At 36.6% G+C, this 24,439-nt stretch overlaps 1 protein-coding gene across 10 annotated transcripts in view; it reads right to left on the reverse strand.

Moving 5' to 3' along the window:
• Lrch (Leucine-rich-repeats and calponin homology domain protein) overlaps nucleotides 1–24,439 on the reverse strand; it is a 370,650-nt gene that overhangs the window by 101,026 nt on the left and 245,185 nt on the right. For all 10 annotated transcript variants that reach the window (XM_067107274.1, XM_067107270.1, XM_067107273.1 and 7 more), the window contains exons 2-3: nucleotides 11,256–11,400; nucleotides 9,536–9,771 (exon numbers count right to left, since the gene is read on the reverse strand). In XM_067107274.1, coding sequence (XP_066963375.1) covers nucleotides 9,536–9,771; nucleotides 11,256–11,400 — 381 coding nt within the window. The remainder of the gene's footprint in view (nucleotides 1–9,535; nucleotides 9,772–11,255; nucleotides 11,401–24,439) is intronic.

The raw sequence follows: 24,439 nt of genomic DNA on the forward strand, positions 1-24,439 counted from the left end.
TTAAGAAAGATTACATACGCTACAAATATAGGAGGCTAATTAATCTAGAAGTTTTTCAAATTATGATTTTAGTAACGCTCAGAGAGAGAGAGAGAGAGAGAGAGAGAGAGAGAGAGAGAGAGAGAGAGAGAGAGAGCGGATGGCTCAATCACCTCATCCGACGATGCCTCATCATGACTTCCAAGTGTCATCGGGGAAACAAATGAACACGAAAGTCTTTCTAATATGAGATAAAACCGTCCACTGTTAATAAACTATCTTTTAACGTAAACACATGTAAAGAATGTTGTATAACCAAAAGAAGTCAGTAGGACACTGTTTAAATCAATGGTAAGTCGCAGAGAATTGACGCTTGCACTCACAAAATTAAACAGTAAATGTACTGTACCCCTAAATACATCAGTAATTTTCAATCACATACTGTATGTCAGATTTTCGGTCGGAAAATACTTCTTTTTAACTACTTACGTATTACCTTATGGTTAATTTTTTTAATAAATAATTCAGTAATAGTGACAAAGAGATTTAAGTTACACTGTGAATAAATGAAGACGTTCCAGCAGGTAGATTATGGCTTCAGAGATCAATCAACGCGGCAATTATTATCAGATTTACTTTGTACACACGACCACACAATATATATATATATATATATATATATATATATATATATATATATATATATATATATATATAATATATATATATATATACAATATATATATATATACACACTCGCAGATGCTAGGTCCCGTTGCTAGGTAACCAATTAGCTCTTAGCCACGTAAAACAAGTCTAATCCTTCGGGCCAGCCCTTGGAGAGCTGTTAATCAGCTCAGTGGTCTGGTTAAACTCAGGTATACTTAACTTTTTTTCGCCATTGCTCGCATTTGCTAGTTCCCATATCCGCACTATACCCTTACCCATATCCATACCGTACCCATATCTGTACCATACCCACACCTATACCCATACCCATATTCTTTTCATACCCATACCCATACCTGTACCATACCCATACCAATACCCATATCTGTACCATACCCATAACTATACCCATACCCATATGAGTACCAATACCCATACCCATATCCATTCCATACCCATACCATATATAACATTCCCATACCCATGCCCATCCCATACCTATATGTGTACCATACCGATATGCATACCATACCCATACCTACAGCTAAATTAACCCTACTACTAACAGTCAGCAAAAGGCTGCACCAGCCCCGTTTACCTTCTGGTCATATACAAACAACTGACCATATCTTGGTGTAGGTGCAGGAGCAGCTGCTGATAGGTTTTGAATCAATGCTGATGCCACTGGCGGTTCCAGACCATCACCAGTAGTGCCTGCTGTTGTTCTAGAATTACCAGCCGAGTTCATTTCGAAACGAAAATAACAAAGCTCAGCCAAAACTCCTTCATTATTTACGTTGGGTCACTTAATGTTGAGAATTTTTGGACAGTTATTAAATTATTATTCTTGAAAGGCGTCTTCACAACTCTAGAATCCTTTGAAGCAGTCTTTAGCTCCTGAAGCTAAAGAAGCTGGAGAAATGCCCATTGGATTATAACTACTTAAATTCTTAAAGACTCCAGGATCCCGTGAAGTCGTCTTCAGCTCCTAAACGGATTCCTGTCGAATCCACTTTCCTTCAGGGGAGAAATCCAGAATCTGTCTTCGGAATCATTTCTTCCACCTCCTAGAGAAACGCCCATTGGATTATAACGTCTTCTTTCATTAGTCTTAAAAACTCCAGTTGTAAACAGTAGTATTTACTGTGACCCTCATAATGCTGGTGGTTCATAGTTACCACGTGCGGTTAATTAAACATTCCATAAATTCTAAAGGTCAAATAAGTTATATTTTGATTTGAAAAACCTGTACATTATTACCTTTATATAAAAAAGATGTCCTTGCAAATCTATTAACATTTTGTTGAAATAGCACTCAATCTCACATTTTATTTCATCATAAAACATGGAAAAGGGAAGAGGGTAGGGGAGGGAAGAGGGATGGGAAAGGAGGAGGGGAAGGGAGGAGGAAGGGGGAGGGGGATTATTGTTTTTCCATGAGGGAATTGAGGTCCAAGGGGTGAGTGGGGGTTATTTAGGGACAACCCTGCCTAAACCAGTTTTTGGGGGTAGGGAAGTGGAAGGAATGGGGACACGCAACACAAGCAGAAAGGCAGCCAATGAAATTAATATATATATATATATATATATATATATATATATATATATATATATATATATATATATATATATATATATATATATATATATCTGTGTGTGTTTTGTGTGTGGACAAAGTAAATCTGATAATAACTGCCATGTTGAATAATCTTTGAAGCCATATCTGTCAGCTGGAACGTCTTCACTTATTCACTTTGTGTAACTTAAATCTCTGCCGTCACTACAACTGAATTTATTTAAAAAATTAACCATGAGGTAATACGTAGGTAGTTAAAAAGAAGTATTTTCCGACTGGAAATCTGACATACAGCATGTGACTGAAAATTACCGATGTATTTAGGAGTACACACACACACACACACATACATACATATATATATATATATATATATATATATATATATATATATATATATATATATATATATATATATATATATATATATATATACTAGCTGATCAGCCTGGCGCTGCCCAGGAAAAATCTATGACAACCGATAAAACCTCTCTCATTCCTTCTCTCCAACTCTCCCTCACTCTTTCCCCTCTTTTTCCTTCTTAACACCCCCTCTACTCTCTCCTTTTCCTGTTAAGATTGTTGCTTCAATTACACTGCCCAGCATTTTTGACGTTTTATATTTCACCCCTTCTCACCTCCATTCTTAACAGGGATGAACTTGGACTTAAAGGGCATTGGAAGTGTCACTATTCATCTCAGCGACTTTGAAAACTAAGGATTAGACACTAATATCTGTTGTTTTCAGTTATTTTTACAAGTCACCCCTTCTCACCCTGCTCCTATCAGGGCTGAACTTGGACTTACAGGGCATTGGGAGTGTCACTATTCATCTCAGTGACCTCAAAAACTATGGATTAGTCACTTAGTCAATAATATCTGTCAGTTTTGGTTATTTTTACATGTCACCCCTTCTCAACCCCCTTCCCTATCGGGGCTGAACTTGGACTGAAAGGGTATCAGGAGTGTCACTATTTATCTCAGGGACCTTGAAAACTATGGTGTAGACACTAATATCTGTTGTTTTCGGTTATTTTTACACATCACCCACTTCCCACCCACCCATCCTATCGGGGCTGAACTTGGACTGAAAGGGCATCAGGAGTGTCACTGTTCACCTCAGCGACCTCAAAAACTATGCATTAGACACCAATATCTGACTTTTCAGCTATTTTTACATCTCATCCCCTATTGGGGCTGACCTTGAAAACATATTGTCACTATTTATTAGTGACACTATGGATTAGACACTGTTGTTTTAGGTTATTTTTACATGTCACCCCCTTCCCACCCCTTCTAACCTCCCCTTCTTATTGGGGCTAAACTTGGAATTTAAGGGCATCGAGAGTGTTGCTATTCATCTCAGTGAACTCAGAAACTATGGATTAGACACTAATATCTGTTGTTTTCAGTTATTTTTACGTCACCACCTTCCCACCCCCTCTCACCTCCCCTTCTTATCAGGACTGAACTTAGACCTAAAGGGCATTGAGAGTGTCACTATTTATTTCAGCGACCTCGAAAACTATGGATTAGTAACTAATATCTCTCGTTTTCAGTTATTTTTGCATGCAAGTTTAAGGCACCACCTTCCCACTCCCAATCCCTTGGGTTCCAGTGATGTCTTAACCCCACAGTATTCTTTCCCAGATAGTAAGTCATATGTATACCAAGTTTGGTTGAAATTGCTCAATTCTTATCAGAGTTATGCTGGAACATACACACACACACACATATACATACATCCATTTTTATATATATAGAAGATAAACACATATTAACTGTATATAAATAAATGTAAATGTATGTATGTGTGTGTATGTTCCAGCAATATCAACCATACTTGGTATACATATAACTCCTATCTGGGAAAGAATAATGCGAGGGTAAGACATCACTGGCACCAGAGGGGGTGGGGTGGGAGGGGGTTACATATAAAAATAACCGAAAATGACAGATATTAATGTCTAATCCATAGTTTTCGAGGTCGCTGACATGAATAGTGACACTCCTTATGCCCTTTCAGTCAATGTTCAGCCCCAATAGGAAGGGGGGGTGAAGGAGTGGAAAAAGGGGGACATATAAATATATGAAAACAACACATATTAGTGTCTAGTGCATAGTTTTTGAGGTCGTTGAGATGAGTAGTGACACTTCCGATGCCTTTTCATTCCAAGTTCAGCACCATTTGGAAGGGGGGCGAGCAGGGGTGGGAAGGGGGTGACTTGTAAAAAAATACCCAAAAACAACAGATATTAGTGTTTAATCCGTAGTTTTTGAGGTCACTGAGATGAATAGTGACATTCCCAATGTCCTTTCAGTCCAAGTTCAGCCCCAATAAGAAAGGGTGGGAAGGGGGTGACATGTGAAAATAACCAAAAACAACACATATTAGTGTGTAATCCAAAGTTTTTCAGGTCGCTGAGATGAATTTTAACGCTCTCGATGTCCTTCAAGTCCAAGTTCAGCCCTGATAAGAAGGGGAGTGGTGAGAAGGGGGTGACATGTAATAATCAAAAACAACAGATATTAGTGTCTAATCCACAGTTTTCAAGGTCACTGAGATGAATAGTGACACTCCTGATGACATTTAAATCTAAGTTCAGCCTAATAGGAAAGGGGAGTGAGAATGGGTGAAAAACAAAATGTAAAAAATGACAAATATTTGTGTCTAATCCAAAATTTTCGAGGTCGCTGACATGAACAGTAACACTCCCAATGCCCTTTAATTTGAAGTTCATCCCTGATAGGAATGGAGGTGAGAAGGGTGAAATATAAAATGTCAAAGTGCTGGATTGGTCAGCTAAAATTATATATATATATATATATATATATATATATATATATATATATATATATATATATATATATATATATATATATATATATATATATATATATATATATATATATATATATATATATATATATATATAAATATATATTCTTATGCTGTAGTTTTCATAATGCAGTAATCTCCCCATGTGTATGTGTGAGTTGTTGTATAACTATGGTTTTGTGTTCAGATATATATACGTATACCATAAAAGAGTTAGCGTAGGTAAAATGATTAAACGCTGTATGTCTTGTATATATATATATATATGCTGTATAGTTAGAGAGGATGTGAGTATATTAGAGAGAGAACCGTTGTTAGTTGTATATATAGATATATAGCGTTTGTTTATGTCGGTTTCAAAACTTGCTGAGACTATCACCTTCTCCATTAGTGGACAAGCACTATGGGCTGCGATCAAAAACATTGTGGGGTGGAAGATTCCATTACAAAAGTTGCCTAATGTCGTTCAGGAATGTTATTAGAAGCGATGTTTTCCATTCTTATTATAATAACTAGAGATTCTCTTGTTCTGAAACTATGTAATGATAAATATTAGTGTTAACTGTAATTCCACTTTGTCTCTAATTATCATTTTAAAGAGTTTTAAAATAAAAACATCGTCTGGGACCTGTTCTTTCCACCCATAGACTGTGCCCTCTGCATCTAAAAGGGGCCCACGCTCAGAGACCAAAAAGCGTTGTGGAAAGGAGCTGCGTTTTTCCGCTCCGCGTCTCTCTCTCTCTCTCTCTCTCTCTCTCTCTCTCTCTCTCTCTCTCTCTCTCTCTCTCTCTCTCTCTCTCTCGCTCGCTCGCTCTCGGGATTACGAATGTCTCGTTTTAATGTAATTGATATTTTGGTAGACGATGGTCACTCATATTCTTTAACTGATTAATTCCTTAGTAAATGTGTCTGAGTTATCTGAACAGTGTATTTTATTAAGTGTGTGTGTAACGGCGCCTGAGTAAAAACACGAAGCAATTTGGTACCAAGGTATGGTAACATAATTACTGGTTTTAGTGCACTAAAATAATATCTGCAGTGGTTATATGTAAAGATACCTTTTCACTTTTTTAATATTTTTTCGTGTTATATGTTTTATGCTTTATCTTTTGAAGAATTTTCTTTTATACATATATGTGATGAGTTTGCTATTGCCTTAATTTTTGCTTTACATTTTTTGATATTTAATCTTTTGCAGAGTATATTTCTGTGTCTTTTGTATCCGCATTTTTATATGATTGATTTATTTGCCTTATTTTGTTTAACACGTGGGAATTAATTTACTTACAGTATATTTCCTCTCAATCAAGTTTTGTTATTTAACAATTAAATCTTTCTTGAATAAATTTTGATGAATTAATAAATTAATTTCTGATTTAATTTTGACTGATGATTAATTCAGATTTAATCCAATTTTGTTTTGTTTCGAGTAATAATAGATTTCCCTGAGACTGTTAAATGTCATGTATAATCTTTGAATTTAGAAATAAATTTTTTATTTAAAATATTATATCAGAGTTTCATTCATTGACCCACCAGTAATTTTGATTTGAATTAGGGATAGAGTGGTAAGTGAGATGTTTTCCTTCAAGTAATTGAAGTGAGCTCGAACCAGGAAATGAAATAAATAGAAATACTTGAACTTTATAATGTTAATGGAGTGATGCCCTTAGATTTTAGCTCACACCTGTTTAACGAACTTTATCTGCTTTCTTTCATGATTGATAAGTTTTATAAGGGATCACTGTTGCCTTTAGAGAAATCAGTCGTCTTTTATGTGTGATGAGGGTTCAGGTGTCTGGCTTTTGTGAGGTAACTATAATTGTTGAATAAATGGTAAGTTTGGTAATCAAATATCAAGCACTTAGATCCCACATTTGATTTAAAGAACAGACACTGGACACTCCGGGGTCACCATATATAAATGGTGCACTAGACTGGACCATTTCCCCCATATATAAATGGTGCCTTAGACTCCGGGAGAGGCACTTAGATGTCAGGTTTGATTTGAAGAACAGACACTGGACACTTCTTGTCACAATATATAATATATATATATATATATATATATATATATATATATATATATATATATATATATATATATATATATATATATATATATATATATATATATATATAGCAAGAAGGCACTAAAGCAGACAGCTTGGTAGATGGTTTTCCTTTATTCATCACGAGCTAAAATATACAAATACAGCAAGAAGATTTAGGATATAATTACAAATAAAATATGATAAAGTAAAACAGCAGTAAAAAAGGTAAACCTAAAATAAAATTGTTAAAAAAAAAGAGAGAAAGAAATAGAAAATTTTAACTAACAGACCTTGTTCCTCGAAGTTCAGTTGTTGTATGAAAAACAATAAACATAAGGTGGGGTGTGGTTTAAGCTATATAGAGGGGCGTGGACGAGGAATGATTGTTCAAAGAGGGAACAAGCTTCTTGATCGCTAACGATTCAAGAATAGGGAGGTGGTGTTCGTGTTGACTGGTTAGTATAATCTTAAAATCATTATAGTTTATATTACTTTTGCATAGTTTTATGTGGTTTCTAATATTTGATGTTTCGGGATTAAACAACTTGCACCCAGTGCGAAAGCTAACGCCAATATGTGCGTCATATCTGACCTTAAGCAGTCGGCGTGTGTTTCCCACGTATGTCTGACAATGGCATTGACAGCAAGTAAATAAATAAACAACACCGGACTGCATTAAATGGGGCAGTTTTTCTTTGTGACGAAACATACCGCCAATAGTTCTTGGGTTCTTAAATATGAGCTTCACGTCAACTGCAGGAAAATAATTCGTTAAAATCCTTTTTAGATTGGGTAGGAAAGAGGTGTCATGCGTGAACGGAAAACTTATATATGTTAATTTATGTGCCAAGTGTGTGGTAGCAGGAGGGTGAAAGGACTTATCCAATGTTTTCTTAACATACTTTAAAAATAAATTGGATGGAAAGCAGTTGGATTTAAAATAATCATAGAGAAAACCTATTTCCTTTCACACCAATGTGTGTGTGTATATATATATATATATATATATATATATATATATATATATATATATATATATATATATATATATATATATATATATATATATATATATATATATATTATATAAAATAAGTGTATGTACAAATGTATACGTAGCCAGGCAACAGCAGAGGAATGGAGTTGTGTAAAGCATTGTGAAGAAAAGAATTAGCTATGGAATGACAGCTGAAGGTGGTAACCACTTCAACTAAAGTGAGAACTATGGATACATCAGGAATGAAGAGTGGAGGCAAGTCTTATTTACAGAAAAGATAACTTTGGTTTGCTTACAGTTTCCAGTGGGAGACAACTTCAAAATGTTAATCCTTTTGTTCGTCAGAGGAGGAGTAAACCAAGGATGCTACTTTACCAATACCAGGATTGTCAAGATCAGGGTAACTGGTACCAAGACAACAGTCTCTCACGGGAAAATCGTGCAAACCGAGAGGAGAGACAGGTCAAAGAAACATAAGTGGAAATATTTTGTGGTGACAGTGTCAAGGGCTAGAGGAAAAAGGATCCAGAATATGGGGTAATGGATGCTGAATAATTTGTTTCAACATATATAGAGAAAAGGCTACAATATCATTAAAGTGCTTTTCCACATCAGTATAAATCAGCAACGTGAAGCCACTCGGTGTGGTGTAAGTTCAAGACTTTTACTTTCTAAAATAATGACGAATGAATGCCGTAGCATGAGATATGAGAAGGAAAGGATGCGCTGTTGGCAAACGAAGTCCTAGAGAGGAATGGCAGGTCAAAAGTTGAATAAAGAATGAGGATAATAAGACGTGAATAAGACAGAGGCCGGTTTATCAAGGTATTCAAGGTATAAAGGGTTTTGGGTGGAACCAATACTGCCTTCGGCACGTCATCCAGGTAATGGTTAGGTCACCTCAACACCAAGATTAGTCGACATGTTTCTATGATTTTTTGCTTTGCATAGTCACTAATAATTTTGAACAGGTGGAGGCATGGAGAGGTTATCTTGTACATTATTAACAAGCCATGACAGGACATCCCTGGCAAGGTAAATAAAAAAAAATCGTCATCAAACTCTCTTCAAGTCTGTGCACTCTCGGAAGATTTACTATAAAGTTCCTTTCTCGTGTTTAGTTTCAATTTACCTTACCTGTAAGGGCGTAAAATAAGTAAACTATGTGCATGACGCTCCTTTCATGATATGACATAAGACTGGTATAGCTAACTACATTGAAATTCTGAGAGAGAGAGAGAGAGAGAGAGAGAGAGAGAGAGAGAGAGAGAGAGAGAGAGAGAGAGAGAGAGAGAGAGAGAGACTCTAAATTGACTTGTATGAAATCAACAGACTACTTTGGCCGTGCGAAGGAAGGAAGCAGTGCCAGATCAGTTTACTGTAACCTTTCCAAAACCCTCCTGAAACCACGCTACACCTACCTGGCGGGAGTGTCTGGAGGAGGTTTCTTCTAAGGTTGAGCCTCCTGAGGTTATCTAGTTCGCCAAGGGCTGGGGGGAGGTGGGCCAACTGGTTGTAAGAGGCGTCGAGATCCATCAGGTTCTGAAGTTGGCCCACCTCTTCCGGAAGGCTGACCAAGCGGTTTCCGGACAGGTCCAACACCCGCAGGGCACTCAGCGCGCACACACACCCAGGCACTACCGATAGTTGGTTTCGGCTGTAAACAAAGACACGATACATTATTTACAACAATAATTAAACAAATTAGCATAAAAGTTTCAAAACAAAACAAAAAATGGCGTTGCAGGAAGAGCTGTACATAAGTCCAAATACTTTTCCTGTTTATCATAACCTGAATAACAGACTCACCTTACCGGGTTGTACTCATTCAACACTTCGATTGGAAATTTAAAACCCATATCATTCTTTCTATTTTCCCCCGTGCTATGATTACACTTATTATCAGCACACTTCCCATGCACACAATAGAGCAGCACAACGCTGATCAGCTTATATTTCCTTCCTTTTTCTGATGGGATCTAAACTGCATAAACCGTGATGGGATGTATTCATCATTAACCATAAATAACATACCCGGTGATCATTCATATCAGTTTCTGGGGCTCATGAATGCAAATCTGCCATTTAGATTTAGATGACGTATGATTTGAAATGAATAAACAAGTAAAATATCAGAATTTTGTTAAATATCCGCAACTGTTTCTGACAACTTGCACCATTTTTTTGTAACCGGGTGACGTTGAAAGTAGGCCAATAACCACTTAGATCGAGTTATTAAGGACGGTGGGGAATGTCAAATTAAATTATGACAAGATGCAAGGGCGTGATCACGGGAATAAGTGTAATGACGGAGGCAGAAAAAACATTCATCATAATTCTAAAAAGCAATCTGTATGAATATTATGTAGTATGTAACACGAAAAGTACTTTATAAACATTAAAATATCCATGATTAAAGATTACTTACATTAAAATAGTATAAAAACTTTAAATGCATTTGCATCTAACCAAGAACTGTCCGGGTTTATAGTAAATCCCACGAATTATAAACTAAGTGAAGTCTTTCAATCTATATAGCTAGAACAAATTTTTGTAGTTTTTTAACTCAAGACAGAAAAATTTTGGGTCTTCATAAATCTCCTTTACTCTCAAGTCGTACCCCAGAGTGAACGAAATATCCCTCTTTCACTGCACAAGATTCCAAGTCTTTAAATTTTTTCCTGATCATTGCTGAAGAACGTCTCGAGGTTATGATTTGCCCTTAACTTATAACACGGAAGTCTTGACTTTTTCATTCTTTCATGCTCGGCTATAAAGGTCATAAGTTTTATTTCGCTCATCCAGGGCGGCCATTTTCCTTCAGAGGGTTTGAAGTCTTTCTTACCACCTTGACTCTCAATGACCAGCACCGAAATCTTTTCCTACATGCCAGCTGAGTCCCAGCCCTCTTTACAACTACTAAGACTCGAGACTCATTACGACTTTTGATTGTCCCCTTACTAATCTAACTCTCAAACTAAAAAGTTTGTCACCGAGCGCTTTTTACTTCAGAATGAGAAGTCAGAAGCAGCCACAGGGTCACCAAGAAAATCTAACCCCGTTTTATGCGCTTTCCTACTGAGCTGACTTCGAGGCCTCACTGTGACAGAAAGCGTAGGGTCCTCTGCCGTCGCTTCTTACCTGAGAATGAGGTGCGTGAGCGACTGGAGAGCTATCACAGACTCGGAGAGATGCTTGATCACATTCTGGTACAAATTCAGTTGCTCCAACGACGTGTACTCTGTCACTTCATTAGGAATTTCGCTAAACCTATTTTTCGATAAATCTGCAAAAGACAAACAATAAAAGTCAGTTTAAAAATACTAAAATACACATAAAATTTCATGTACATATCAACAAATTAAAATCATATTTATAAGTTTAAAAAACTAAAAAGAATTAAAGACTGTTAGCGTACGAAGTCTAGGGTCCCTCAACGATAAAAAGTTTGTGGGAACGAGTCTGCAATAGCAGAGAGAGAGAGAGAGAATCCTTCAGCGACCATGACAATACCTACTGGTCACGTCTATTATTCGTTAATGCCATAATTTTGCGGATAAACAGGCAGTCTCACCTAAAGCAAATTTCTATACATCTAAACTGCACGCAAAAAACAAAATATATTATACATATAATTATGTATATATACTGTATATAATAATATATGACAGTACACACACACACACACACACACACACACATATATATATATATATATATATATATATATATATATATATATATATATATATATATATATATATATATATATATATATATATAAATATATATATTATATATAATTTACGAACACTTCTTACGGTGAACTTTCACTAAATATAAAAATCGTTCACGTAGGGTTGCCGCCATACGCACCTTTGCAAATTCAATCGCGCCTTCCTTCCCCCCTCCTCTCTCTCTCTCTCTCTCTCTCTAACGAAATGTAACACGGGTTAAAAATTATAACTTGGAACATAAATTTCCAACTGAGTATCCGAAAACTTTGATAGGTCCATCCGTTCAAAAACCGACGGAAAGTACCTCTGTATTTTACTCTATGAAAACTTCACTTTGCTAAGCACAAAATTGATATGGCTACCATTTTAAAATTCAGTATATCCGACTGCTCTGGAATTCTGCAACCTTTCTTTTGTCCTCAGTAGAAAATGGACCCTATTTCAATCAGTTTCCAAGGTCATGTGCTACAATAGAGGAATTTCATTGTATAAATACATCCCCCAAAATATATCCCCAAGAAAAGATGCCCCATAACATCAATAAATTCCAAATTCCACCACTGAAGGAAAGATGAAAATAAACTGTATTTCACATTAATCAGTGACCTCTCATTACCACAAATGAAAAGGAGTCTCACTAAACTAATCAGCAAACTCCCAATACAACAACAAAAAAAAGAAGTAAAGTTATATCATAATAGAATTAATATATATTATTATAACTAATCAACTCCTTGCACAACGACTACAGAAAACCGACATTCTCGGTGACTAGTGGAAAACCACAGGATGTTTGTACTGCACTGCTCAAGGTCTGGAGATCAAAGCAAATGCTCAACAGCAACCTATCATAGAGTATTACACTTTTACATATATTCGTTGTGTCTATGACAAGGAAAAAATAGAAATTCGAGTTATGGTTTGAAGTTTTATGAAGACCATGATAAACAGACAAAGCTTAACGTATAGATACAATCCTTCCCAGATGAACTAGTAAAATTTTGCTGCTAGTGAATAAAACCCCTTACAGATTTGGCGAAAAGAAATGTAACAGTAACGTAAAAAAAGGGGGCTAAACAAAATAACCATGCCTCATATTTAGTAGACTAAGCTAAAATTCTCTCTGCAGTCACAAGATCAATTAGGGCTTGTTTGTTGCAAGATCTGGTAAGGAAGTCACACACAACATCCGCATGGAAGTTGATAGTCGGGTGGGTCATTTTTCCCCGCCGCTGATGTGTATTGTCTTTAATGGAAGGACCACTACGGCCATCAAAAACTGTGGTTGCTTTCCCATAATGACGTATGGTAAAGTCAGCATACATTTGTGCAATAGCACCATAACTGTCAACCTTTTTCCATGGCAAGCGATGGATCAGTGAGCCACCATCAATTACATACAGTTCAGTAGATGGGATAAAACCCACAACAGTTTGACTTCTTGAATATTCAGCAATTGCACGTCAGCCTTACAGAAAATTTCCTTGGCTTCAAATGCTGCTGTAGGGAACTAGCCGAGCTCATAACCTATAACATCTTCCAATGAAAGTTCTCAGGTTTTTGACAGAACCAGAAACTTCTGAAACAGCAAAGCAGGATCAATAGTTCGGCCTTGCCCACGTTTAATGGTGGATTCATCTGCCAGGGTTTTTGCTCGATCTTTCCGTTTGAATGAGGTCCCAAAAACAGATTTTCATGCCATTTCTTTATAATCTCATTCCCAACAATCTCAAACTCATGAACATTCACATCCTCTTCAGCAACTGCACCAGTAAGGATGTTTCTCAAAGATAGGTCTGGAGAAAACGGCATTCATGCGGAGAGTTTTTCCTTTATCTTTTTCAGGTCTAAGTGATCTCGTTTTATCCTTGCTTCTGTCGATTTTTTATGTTGTTCACTTGTTGTACAGTTTATGTCACTGAATTCCTTCATGGCACTATAGTACGCACATTCCACAGCCTCCTCTACTCTTTAGGGACCTCATCAGTGTCTGCTCACTCACAAGATCAGAGCTAAGGCCTGCCCAGCACTGGTTGCTGTGGCGGGTTACATGAAAACCCCTAGAAAATTTGTCATATACATCAGTATGCCTAACCTTGAGTTGGCACATTTCTTGGACATAGAAATATGCAATTTCATGGAGTTGCAGTGCCCAGCAGCAGCACATATTGGCAGGTAATCTGATACCACACTCAGGTGCACCATCCAAGATCCTGTGCGATTTGCTCTGATCATCGTTCTTGCAGTCTGAAGCATTCTCTGATAGTTTATCCACAGCTGGCTGGTTTTTGACCTTGTGCTAAGTTCTACCTTCTTTCTATCAATCACGTCTTTAATGTACAGTAGATCAACATATCTGACGTTACAGCACTCTCCAAAATAATTTCTTTTGTCACAAGGGATGAGTACTGTATATTTCTTCCACCTGATCTACCATTAACTCAAACTGTGGCTTATCCTTCACCATATCCGACACAATCAGGTTATTGAGATATCTGTTCACCAACAGATGTTCATGATAAATAAAGGTCATTAGTAAAAGTGTCGTTAAATGAAGAAAAAATTCGAAAGTAAAGATCATTTATGAAAACAGTCGGTAAACAATGTTGGTAAAAAGTCACAAAAGTAAATTGTATCCTAAATTTGACAATTATGTTATCATATCACATGTCTAACAACCAAAATAGATTCCCATGCCACCAAAACATAGTGTTAGACAGCATCATTACTTCTCTAGGATGGATAATTAAGGAGCCTAAATGGTTATATTGGAGATTTGGGGGCTAACCTTTTACATGGTCAGATTGTGGTAAACTTTTGATATATTATTAAACACACCCGAGACTACAATAAACAGTTGAGAAACCTTTTGTAGCAATTTTTGGGGGGCAAGGTGCTTTTTTTTTTTAGTAAATGCAGCCGACGACCTCCCTTCTTAACAAATGGAGAACCCGAAGCCAAATTAACAGCACAGTACCACTGCTTTACATGGAATACTGAAAGATGCTAAAATGTTTACAGTCAACTTTTGTCCTCCTGGTACTTGATATCCTGGGCCACATCACTTTTGCTATGCTTTCAAGTGTCATTAAAAACATTCTAGGCAATCTTGCATAGATTGATAATGATCCAGAGTGTTCTTTAAATCAACAGGCATCCGCGGCACTTTTCGCATCCGCGGCACTTTTCCTAAATACAAGTACAATTCACCGTTTTACCTGCTTCGAAAAGTATTTTCGAGATGAGGAAATTTTGTAATACCTTGGCTGTTCCATACGAAAGTGAACTGCAACAAACTGCTACTCGCTTTCTACTTGTTTCAATATTGTAGAAGGATACTGAAACGTTCATCTTTGGGTCCCTTTGTAAATACCTTGACTCTACACTTCCTATCCACATATATACTTCCGGGAAACCATTACAGACTTCTGATGTCCTTTGAATCGAACTACTGCAGTTAGATCTAAGACACCCTAGAGAAGAATCCATACGTGTTAAAAAAATTTCAGTGCTGCTGACTTAGTTCCTTCAAGGTTCTCACACATACATTAAATTTAGTAGAAGGGTATGTATTAAATTTCATTTTTAAGTGATGTACATCATAGATGCGATTATTAAGCCTAGACTTACCATAATGATGTGCAACAGTGTTCGTGAACCTTGGTTATATAGTCTGTTCTTGTGACGAAGACTACTGGCCTTGAAAATGGCCTATCGCTATGTCGATAGAATTTTTGTTTAAAGTTATTGGCAGCACTTCATGTAAACTGAAATACTGAGCTCAGTAAGCGGTGAAATCATATTGTGTGAAATTACAGCGGGCACATCCACTGGTCACTATGTACATAGCTCAACAATGAAAACATACACACCTCCCGGTCACTTTGTCTATGCTGTTAAAACAAATGTAAAAAATCAAAAGTTATGGAAGGGCGAAGCACACATACTCTTAAAACAACAATGACCAGTCAGGTTGAAATAAGGCTTGAAAACTCTAAAATACAGTGTTAATTCTACTCGAACCTTAGCGACTCCCTGATTGATTGTGCATAATTGTGCAATAATACCAAATATGTGTGATGTGAACTACTGTCGGTCACACCAAACAATTCCTCTTTCGTATAACTTTTTATATAATAAACGTCCATCAATCTCTTTTTTGGAGTCTGTTGCATACTCATAAAAATTTTCAAATTTCGTAAGCAAGTGCAAAACTATGAAACGGGTTCGGATATCCATATCACATAGCCTTAATAAGGATGGCGCTGCTATACACTCGTTTTTGGTCACTTGCCCTCTGGTCAATGATCAGTTGATATGGTAAATTTAGTAACAGACCTCTTTCAAATTCCATGAGATGCACATCTAACTCGTTCTCATGTTTTGTTAGCAACGTCTTGGTTTTCCGTAAAAAATTCAGAGAATAAAGAGAAAAAATCCATTACACCAAGAAGTGTGAATCAAGAAAGAACTAAAAAACCACTAAACTGTTTATAGTGTGCAAATTTAGTTACATGCTGAAATTTGAGGCTAAAATTGTACTTGTGGCCCATCTCAATTTTAATTCAACTTAGGTTTGAAATCAGTTAACCTTTACAGCCTCATCTCAAGCGCAACTTCAGTCATGTTTCCTGGGTGCGAAGCAATAAAGAGATTTTCAAACCTTTGTAACTCAACTCGAAGTGTGAACTGTGTTAATGCTTCTTTGCAGTGCGTGAACTGAAACTATTCGTTCAGCTCTGAAACACCATTCCAAGTGGAAATAATATCAGGTTCATGCTCGGTGTGAACTAACTGAATGACCCCTTAAACTTTGAAACTATACAGGTGTTCAGTATAAAAAAAATGAATTCACATATTCTTTAACATTTGAAATTCTGTGTAGACTTGACAAAATGGTGCGCAAAAAGTGTGCAGCTACCACTCATGATTAACTCACATGTGAAATGAATGTTGTGATCAACTTCCGCACGTGGTGTCCAGTTGATTAGTTAATGCAGTAACCAGAAAACGGAATGAGGACGCTTAATTCATACCATACTGATTTTACTAGTTAGTTCGTATTGTTCTGAGTTCTCATTAAGTACTCTGTGCATAAGTAGCTCCGTAAATAATTTTGTAGAATAGCTGACAACACTTCATGTTGCTTACAAATCCAAGTTTTCTTTCACCTTCACTTACAAACATATATGTAATATAGCCTAATGCTGTCACAACACTTTATTCTTCACAAGAGATGGCGGCATAAATGTGACGGGCTTTATTCATTAATTTATTTTTTACTTGTTTGTTTCAATGTTGGTGACATATCACAGCATCCTGAGTGATGTCAGCAGGATCGGGGGGTTTCCGTTACCTCAAGAATGCTAATTAAGAATTGCCACGTCGTCACATGGATATCCTCTATAAGCTTTGTTTCAGTGAGTGAGGAATTGTCCCACTGTCTTACAACAAAGGTTTCTTATCGCAATCTACAAAACTGAGAGGTAATATTCCGGAAATTATTAGAAGGACCACAATCGCACATTTGGCAGACTAATACTATTTAGTAGCCTGCAGTATTAGTATTTCTGAAGTTTACATTTCTCTCTCTTGGCCATGTTTTCCGCACTTTTTCACACAAATGCATCCTATTCTATGGAAGTAACAAAGAATACGGTACAACTCTGTAAAACCCTCTATTCGCATCCACCAAGATACTTATTAGACACCGCCACAGAATGGGCGCAAAAACATATTCTCCACCTAATTTGTATCATGGTGTCCACAACAATCTCTTTAAAAGGCAGGTACTAACGCTTCCCTTTCGAGGCAGGTTGGTGCTGTTCATCTCTCCCACCTCCGACTTTTTGCAGTAGGCTTTGGTTATCAAAGGCACTGCATTGCCGTTCGGTCGGCCTTCGTATAAAAATAGCTAATGTGATGTTGCAGAAATGCTGCATAAGGGCAAAAAACAAATTAATACAGTAACTAAAGGAGTATACCTTCAGAAGGGGAAAAAGTTGTTAGGCATTCCTTTCGTACTTCACATACGGGATATAGGCTATATGAATCATTTCAAGAAATTGCCAAAGATATGAGGATCTTTTACACAATTCAGACTGGAACTTTGTCTCAATAAAGTGAAACAGAAGAATGTTACATGACGTATCCTACCAAATAAAACGTGTATCCACATATTTTTTCTGTGTCCGGAACTTCTAGTCCAGAGGAAAGGCTCCCCAGTGACTCTTAACATCGTCTACTCCGCTACCACAGCTTCTTCACGCACGAGTATGGTAAGGATAAACTAATTTTAATATATCTAAAGAAATAATAAATAACATTGTAATCACATACCAGTTTAGAACTCGAATGAATTCCAAGGAAAGATACTCAGTAAACCCGAGCAAAGTCTGCTTCAGACTCAACCATATTTGTTGTCTAGATTTCAAAAGGTAGTGCAAAGGCACATCTAATACAAAGAAAGTCTGCCTGCCTCTCAAATTTCAGATGCTCAAGATACCCTTTATCCAAGATCTTAAAAGATGTTCTGTTATGTGCATTATATGCGGAGCCTTGAATTTTTTCTACAGCATCATCTGTTTAGCCGCAGGATGAATATGATGTCCATTTCACATTCTATCAATATGCCTAGTATTAAGTTTCAGGATCTTACAACAGTCGTACAGTTGCACTTTACTTTCTAATGATCCCTTTTCAAATTCACTAAAACATTATTTTCAACCAGCACTGAACTAAAAATTTCCCCAAGATACAAAATTTTGCACCAGAAAAACCAGACCTCTCATGGTAAGACACCCCAATACTTTCCGGTTTACGTAAAACGATAACTGTGTAACACATGAAGGAACAAAAAATGAACTTGATAAAAATGGATAATAAACGTGCATTGCATTTTCAAGAGATAAAAAAAGTGACGGTAAGGGATAGAAAAGTGTGGATGATTTTATTAAAAAAATTAATAAAAAAACAAAGGAAAAAGAAGAATGCAAAGAGGGCGCAAGATACAACACTTCCTTCCTCTTGGATCAAAATTGAGGACGCCGGGTTTGAAACACGACCAGCGCGTCCACCGTCACAATATCGGACGTGTCTTGCTAAGGGCAGGACACCCTGCAGGACGAGGTTCGTTGTCACATCATTATCCTTCCTTTATAGTACGTGCAGTGTCCGCCTACACCACCACACACCGCAACGGGAAACAAATAAAAAAAACAGGTCTCCACAGGTGTTGCTGGGACGCCTGCGACAGGCGTTTTCGTTAACGAGCACAGTGACAATTACCATTCCGCATACGTCTAGTCTTTGTCTATGCAAGAGAAACTATAACAAATTATAACAAACACACTGTCAGCGTTCCTTTGTCATAAATCTCTAATTAAAATTAGTCAATCTGAGAGAGAGAGAGAGAGAGAGAGAGAGAGAGAGAGAGAGAGAGAGAGAGAGAGAGAGAGAGAGAGAGAGAGAGAGAGAGAATCATTTGTCTGACCTAAAATTTCGTTTACACATGGTATACTATGAGTCATAAGAGCAAAATTGTTGAACCGATACAACAATAACATTGCGACAGCATTCTTCCTTTCTCCACTTTAAGCTATTAAACTTTTACTCGTGTATTTCTTTTATCTATTTTAGTTAAGCTGAACAATTTCTTTTCATTCATTTGTTTAAGCAAATGAACAAAGGAAAATTTTAAGATATGTAACTTGCGTTGTGGCAAAATACAATAACAAGGCTGATTTTATTCACAGATGTTCTACAAAGCAGCGGAACAACTGCCTTCATGAAGTTGAATAACGTTCTCTTCAGAAATAGCAGTTTAACTTTTAGATTTTCTTTTGTCCTCCAATTCAGATTATGAAATGCCCACAAAGTCAAAAGTAAATTAACTTGATTCCACGGGCAGTTTTAATTTAAAGGGCTCCTGGACCTACAATTTCATTTTTTCTATTCCAGAAACTTATACACTCCATTGATACGTGCTAACATTTTGTTATATTTACTGTTCCGCTTTCTTCACTGATTTTACCGTTATCAGTTTTATTCTATCTACCATAGGCCTCATGTTTTTTATTATCTAGTGACAATGAATGAACCTACTGCCCGTTTGTGTGTGTGTATGTGTGTGTGTGTGTGTGTGTGTGTGTGTGTGTGTGTGTATATATATATATATATATATATATATATATATATATATATATATATATATATATATATATATATATATATATATGTATGTATGTATGTATGTATATATATATATATATATATATATATATATATATATATATATATATATATATATATATATATATCCCCCATCCATCTGTGTATATAAATATAATGTAAAGTGCTTTGCTCAAATATCTGACACCTTATAAAACATTTTCTTGACATGAAGTGCCATGAGTCTCATACTGTGTAAAGCTTATTGTTTCCAACTAGAAAATCTTATTTCTGGAAATACTTGTAACGGAAACTTCTGACGCGCCATGACATAGCATTCCAGTGTACAGTGGAACTGACTAGAAAGTTTCTGTTCCGGAGTTTTCAGTGAATATGATCCATATGTATTTAGCTAACCTGTTAATATTTAGCTAACCTGTTAACCCTAAGGACAAAACATTTGGATAAAATAATATCTGAATGGCTTTTCCCGTTACGTTTGGAGAAATGCAGTATACTTTCTCATAAAGTCCGTGAGTTTAATTTGTTTTAAACTATTTTTTCTGTACAAGCTGAATTTACACGACACACTGCCTGACACAAAGGGTTGAGTAGACGTTGATTGCAACTTTGGCATTCGTCATCTTTTCAAAGTATTGGAAAATTTGACCTTTCAGAGCTATATCAATAACTTGCATCAAGACACTAAGAGATTCAGAGCCGATGAAACACGGTTTTTCGGCAATACCTTTTTATCAAAGCATCGGATAAAGGTGATAGTTGGCAAGTGTATATTTTATAACCCTACCTAATTTTTGCAAGTATTATTTAGTACCAAAGTTCAATAGTTCTGGTACTTATCAGAGTAAAAGTGTTTCCTATGCCAGAGCCATCAAAATCGCAGGTTAGAGTTTTGAACACAGTAGTGACGTTAACCTATAACGTCATGAGGTTCCACCCACAGTGAAGAGAAGTTTACATAGGAAGAAAAACGCCTCTTCACTGTGGCTCTGCCCACTTGCTGATGACACATTCACTAATTAGTATTAGTACCCATCCTAGGCTTCAGTGATATCAATGATGGCGAGCATTCTCAATCATTTTATTATTATTATTATTATTATTATTATTATTATTTATTATTATTATTATTATGTGGAGGTTTCAACGGAACTTCCACAGCAGTTGTTGGGACTCAGTTGTTAGCTTGGAATTCTTCCATTTTCTTGATATTCGTAATGTTTCTACTCTACAAATGATTCAATGCATGTAATTCATCCACATAATGAACCAGTCTATAGTTCATTTGTTAGATCTACATCTATTCAGGGCGGGAATAAAAAAGACAACGTTTTGTTGTACCTCAGATTTCGACACTATAGCCTTCTATTTGCAGCAAGTCAGGAGCGGTCACCAGAAGTAGAATTCAAATGAAGAGCAATGATACCTCATTTCCTCAATTGTTGGAGGTGTAATGGTCAATGTAATGGTCAACGACATTGTTTTATTTCAGTAAATGTAACCTATTTCTTTGTTTTATTTTTTATTTATATCATATAGCACTCTAACCAGCGCTTGTATACTCGCTGCAAATAAAAGGTAATGGTAGGAGTCAAGACTTTGAGGGAAGCTATTATTTGCCTACATAATATCAATCAAGTGTAACACGATTTATATTATGCATGGAAAGGAAAATATATTGAAATCAGTTTGAATGAGAAATATATTGTTATAAACATTGTTTTAATAAAAATGTTTAAATGTACAAATAAAACGTCTAACACTATACATAATTTATTTACAAAATGTTTACATTGTCACTCTCGAGGAAGAGGTCATCATCCCCGTCCTCATCGTCGCTAGCGATATCAATGATGACTGCAAGGTTGAAGGTTCCCGAATCCACGCTCTCATGGATATTGTCTACCAGCTCCTGGCCACACTTCTGGGGTGGCCAAGTAACTAATACCCACTACAGAAATAATTACCTATTCACACCATAGTAAATCTTGCCACGGGTCTTCTCGCTTGTATACAAACTGTAGCACAAATGCAGTCTTGCAACCACGGGGAAAATTCCATACCCTGGTGGCCATTATCGAATTTGTTGAAGCCTAGACTGTAACATATCCATTCCCCGCCTACCTGGTGGATGGGCGGAGCCTCATGACGTCATATTACGTTTACGTAACGAATTGTTTTAGGATCCTTGTCTGTGATTTTCTCGGTTCCGGCATCGGCGACTTCATTTTTCTCTATAAATATCAAAACTATCGAACTCAGGTACTAAATAATACTTGCAAAAATTAGGTAGGGTTATAAAATATACACTTGCAAGGTAGGGTTATAAAATATACACTTGCCAACTTTCACCTTTATTCGATTTTTTGATAAAAAGTTGTTGCCAAAAAAAAACCGTGTTTCATCGGCTCTGAATCCCGTAGTAGTTTCCTGACAACCAGTACTTTTTGCCTTATGTAACTAGATATATCAAAGACAATTTTGATATGAGATATACCTTTTCAAAGGCCAAGCTGCACTAAAGGAACTATGAGGTCATTCAGAACTGAAACGGCCAAACTGGAACGTCATTCAGCGCTGAAACGGAAATCGACAGCATAAAGGTTTGAAAGGTGTAACAGGAAGAAAACCTCGCATTTGAACTATGAATCAATTGTTAGAAGAAGGGGGAAGTAAGAGAGGAAAAAGAAAATATGAACGGAGGTACAGTAAAAGTAATGAAAGGGGCTGCAGCTTGGGGCCGAAGGAACTCTGCAAAGACCTTAAGTGCAATAGTAACCTTGTTGCAGTTTTCGTTCCCCAAAACCGTAATGAAGGTCCTGCCTGCGTTTAAAAAATGGATCCAGAATGGATTAGGAAGTGGTAAAGTCTGTGGGGTATGAGGATGAACTACGGTAAACTGTTAGAATTAATTAATTAGCCGATAACACAACGTTTAACTAATCCATGAATCAGTATGCATCAACAGCACTATATCGGGATACTTGCTGTTATTTCTGACTCACAGCTTTCTTTTCACAAAAATAAAAATATATCCCCCGCTGGTGTCAGAAACATGTATTCACTCATAAGGCTTCCTACAACATCAGAAACGATGACGTTACTGTCACTTTCTTCAACGTGTTCCTCTACGCAGCTATCTGGAACGTTTGTCATTCAATAAGATTGCCTTAAGTGGTCGTCTCTTTTTCCACAACATCGGTAAATAACGATCTACACCACCGCCACCGCCTACAGGGCTGTTTCCCCATCTTCCTATGCTGTACACTCTACCTCGGCAACAAACTTCTAACAGTTCCTTTAATGCCTGCACTCACAGAACTACTACATGCTACCATCTTTGCAAGACACCAGTTCTTCATCACAGGCCGTAATAGAACCTTACATTACTATCACTCATCATTCAGAAGAAGAAGAGCCTATTCATATGGAACAATCCCACAGAGGCCACTGACTTGGAATTCAAGCTTCCAAAGAATAAGGTTTTCATTAGGAAGAAGTAAGAGGAGGTAAAGTGAAATACAGAAAGAGGCCTCACTTATTAAACAAGAAAAAATAAATTAATAAAGATTAAAATGTATTAAAATGCATGGAGAATGAATCATTAACTATAGCCCTTTTACCAACTTGTTCAGTTGCTTTTTATGACATTTTTATTGCAATTCCAATAGGCTTCAGTGAGCAACCACTTTCTCCTGCGTCCAAGCAAAGTCATGGTATTTTTAAAATGGCGGGTTTCGCGCATTGCTACCGCATATTAGTATGCATTATGTGTTGTTTTATATTGCCTGACGGGGATCCATTAATATCAAAATAGCCCGAATGGAGTAAACAGGCGAAATATCCTACTTGTCCTAATATGTTATACTAAATTTTTAAACTTCATTCTCAGATCATGTACATGAATTCTTGTTGCGGAGTAGCCTACCGTAACCCTCGATCTCTAAAAGAATCTGGAGTGAAACAGCGTCTTCGACGACCAAAAATGTTTTACTCTGTTTTTTATAACAATGACTTAAGTTCCACGACAAGTTTAAGCATTATGTTTATTAAAAAAAAGAACTGCCATGGAAAAATGAGCGTCTCAAGTTATTGTGGAACTGTGACTACGAATTTTAACGCTGAAGAAAAACGCCCATTTCTGTATGCTAAATACGTTGGAAAAATTAAGGTGTTCATTCAAATAAGCTTTCTGCGAGTAGCTCTGAAGCAATACATGTCTCCTACCGGCCTCCGATCAACTTTTCTCTACACAAAATGCGATCGATCAAATGTTACAGACATCATAGTTGTAACAAGATATTTCCAGAAATGTTCTTCATACAAAATGTGTTTGTAATACACGAAAGCCCAGCTCGCATGATGATGTGGTAAAAAAAAAAGTAACAAGAAAGTAAC

Source organism: Macrobrachium rosenbergii, chromosome 8 (genome assembly GCF_040412425.1).
Source record: "Macrobrachium rosenbergii isolate ZJJX-2024 chromosome 8, ASM4041242v1, whole genome shotgun sequence".
In the NCBI taxonomy this organism is placed as follows: Eukaryota; Metazoa; Arthropoda; class Malacostraca; order Decapoda; family Palaemonidae; genus Macrobrachium; species Macrobrachium rosenbergii.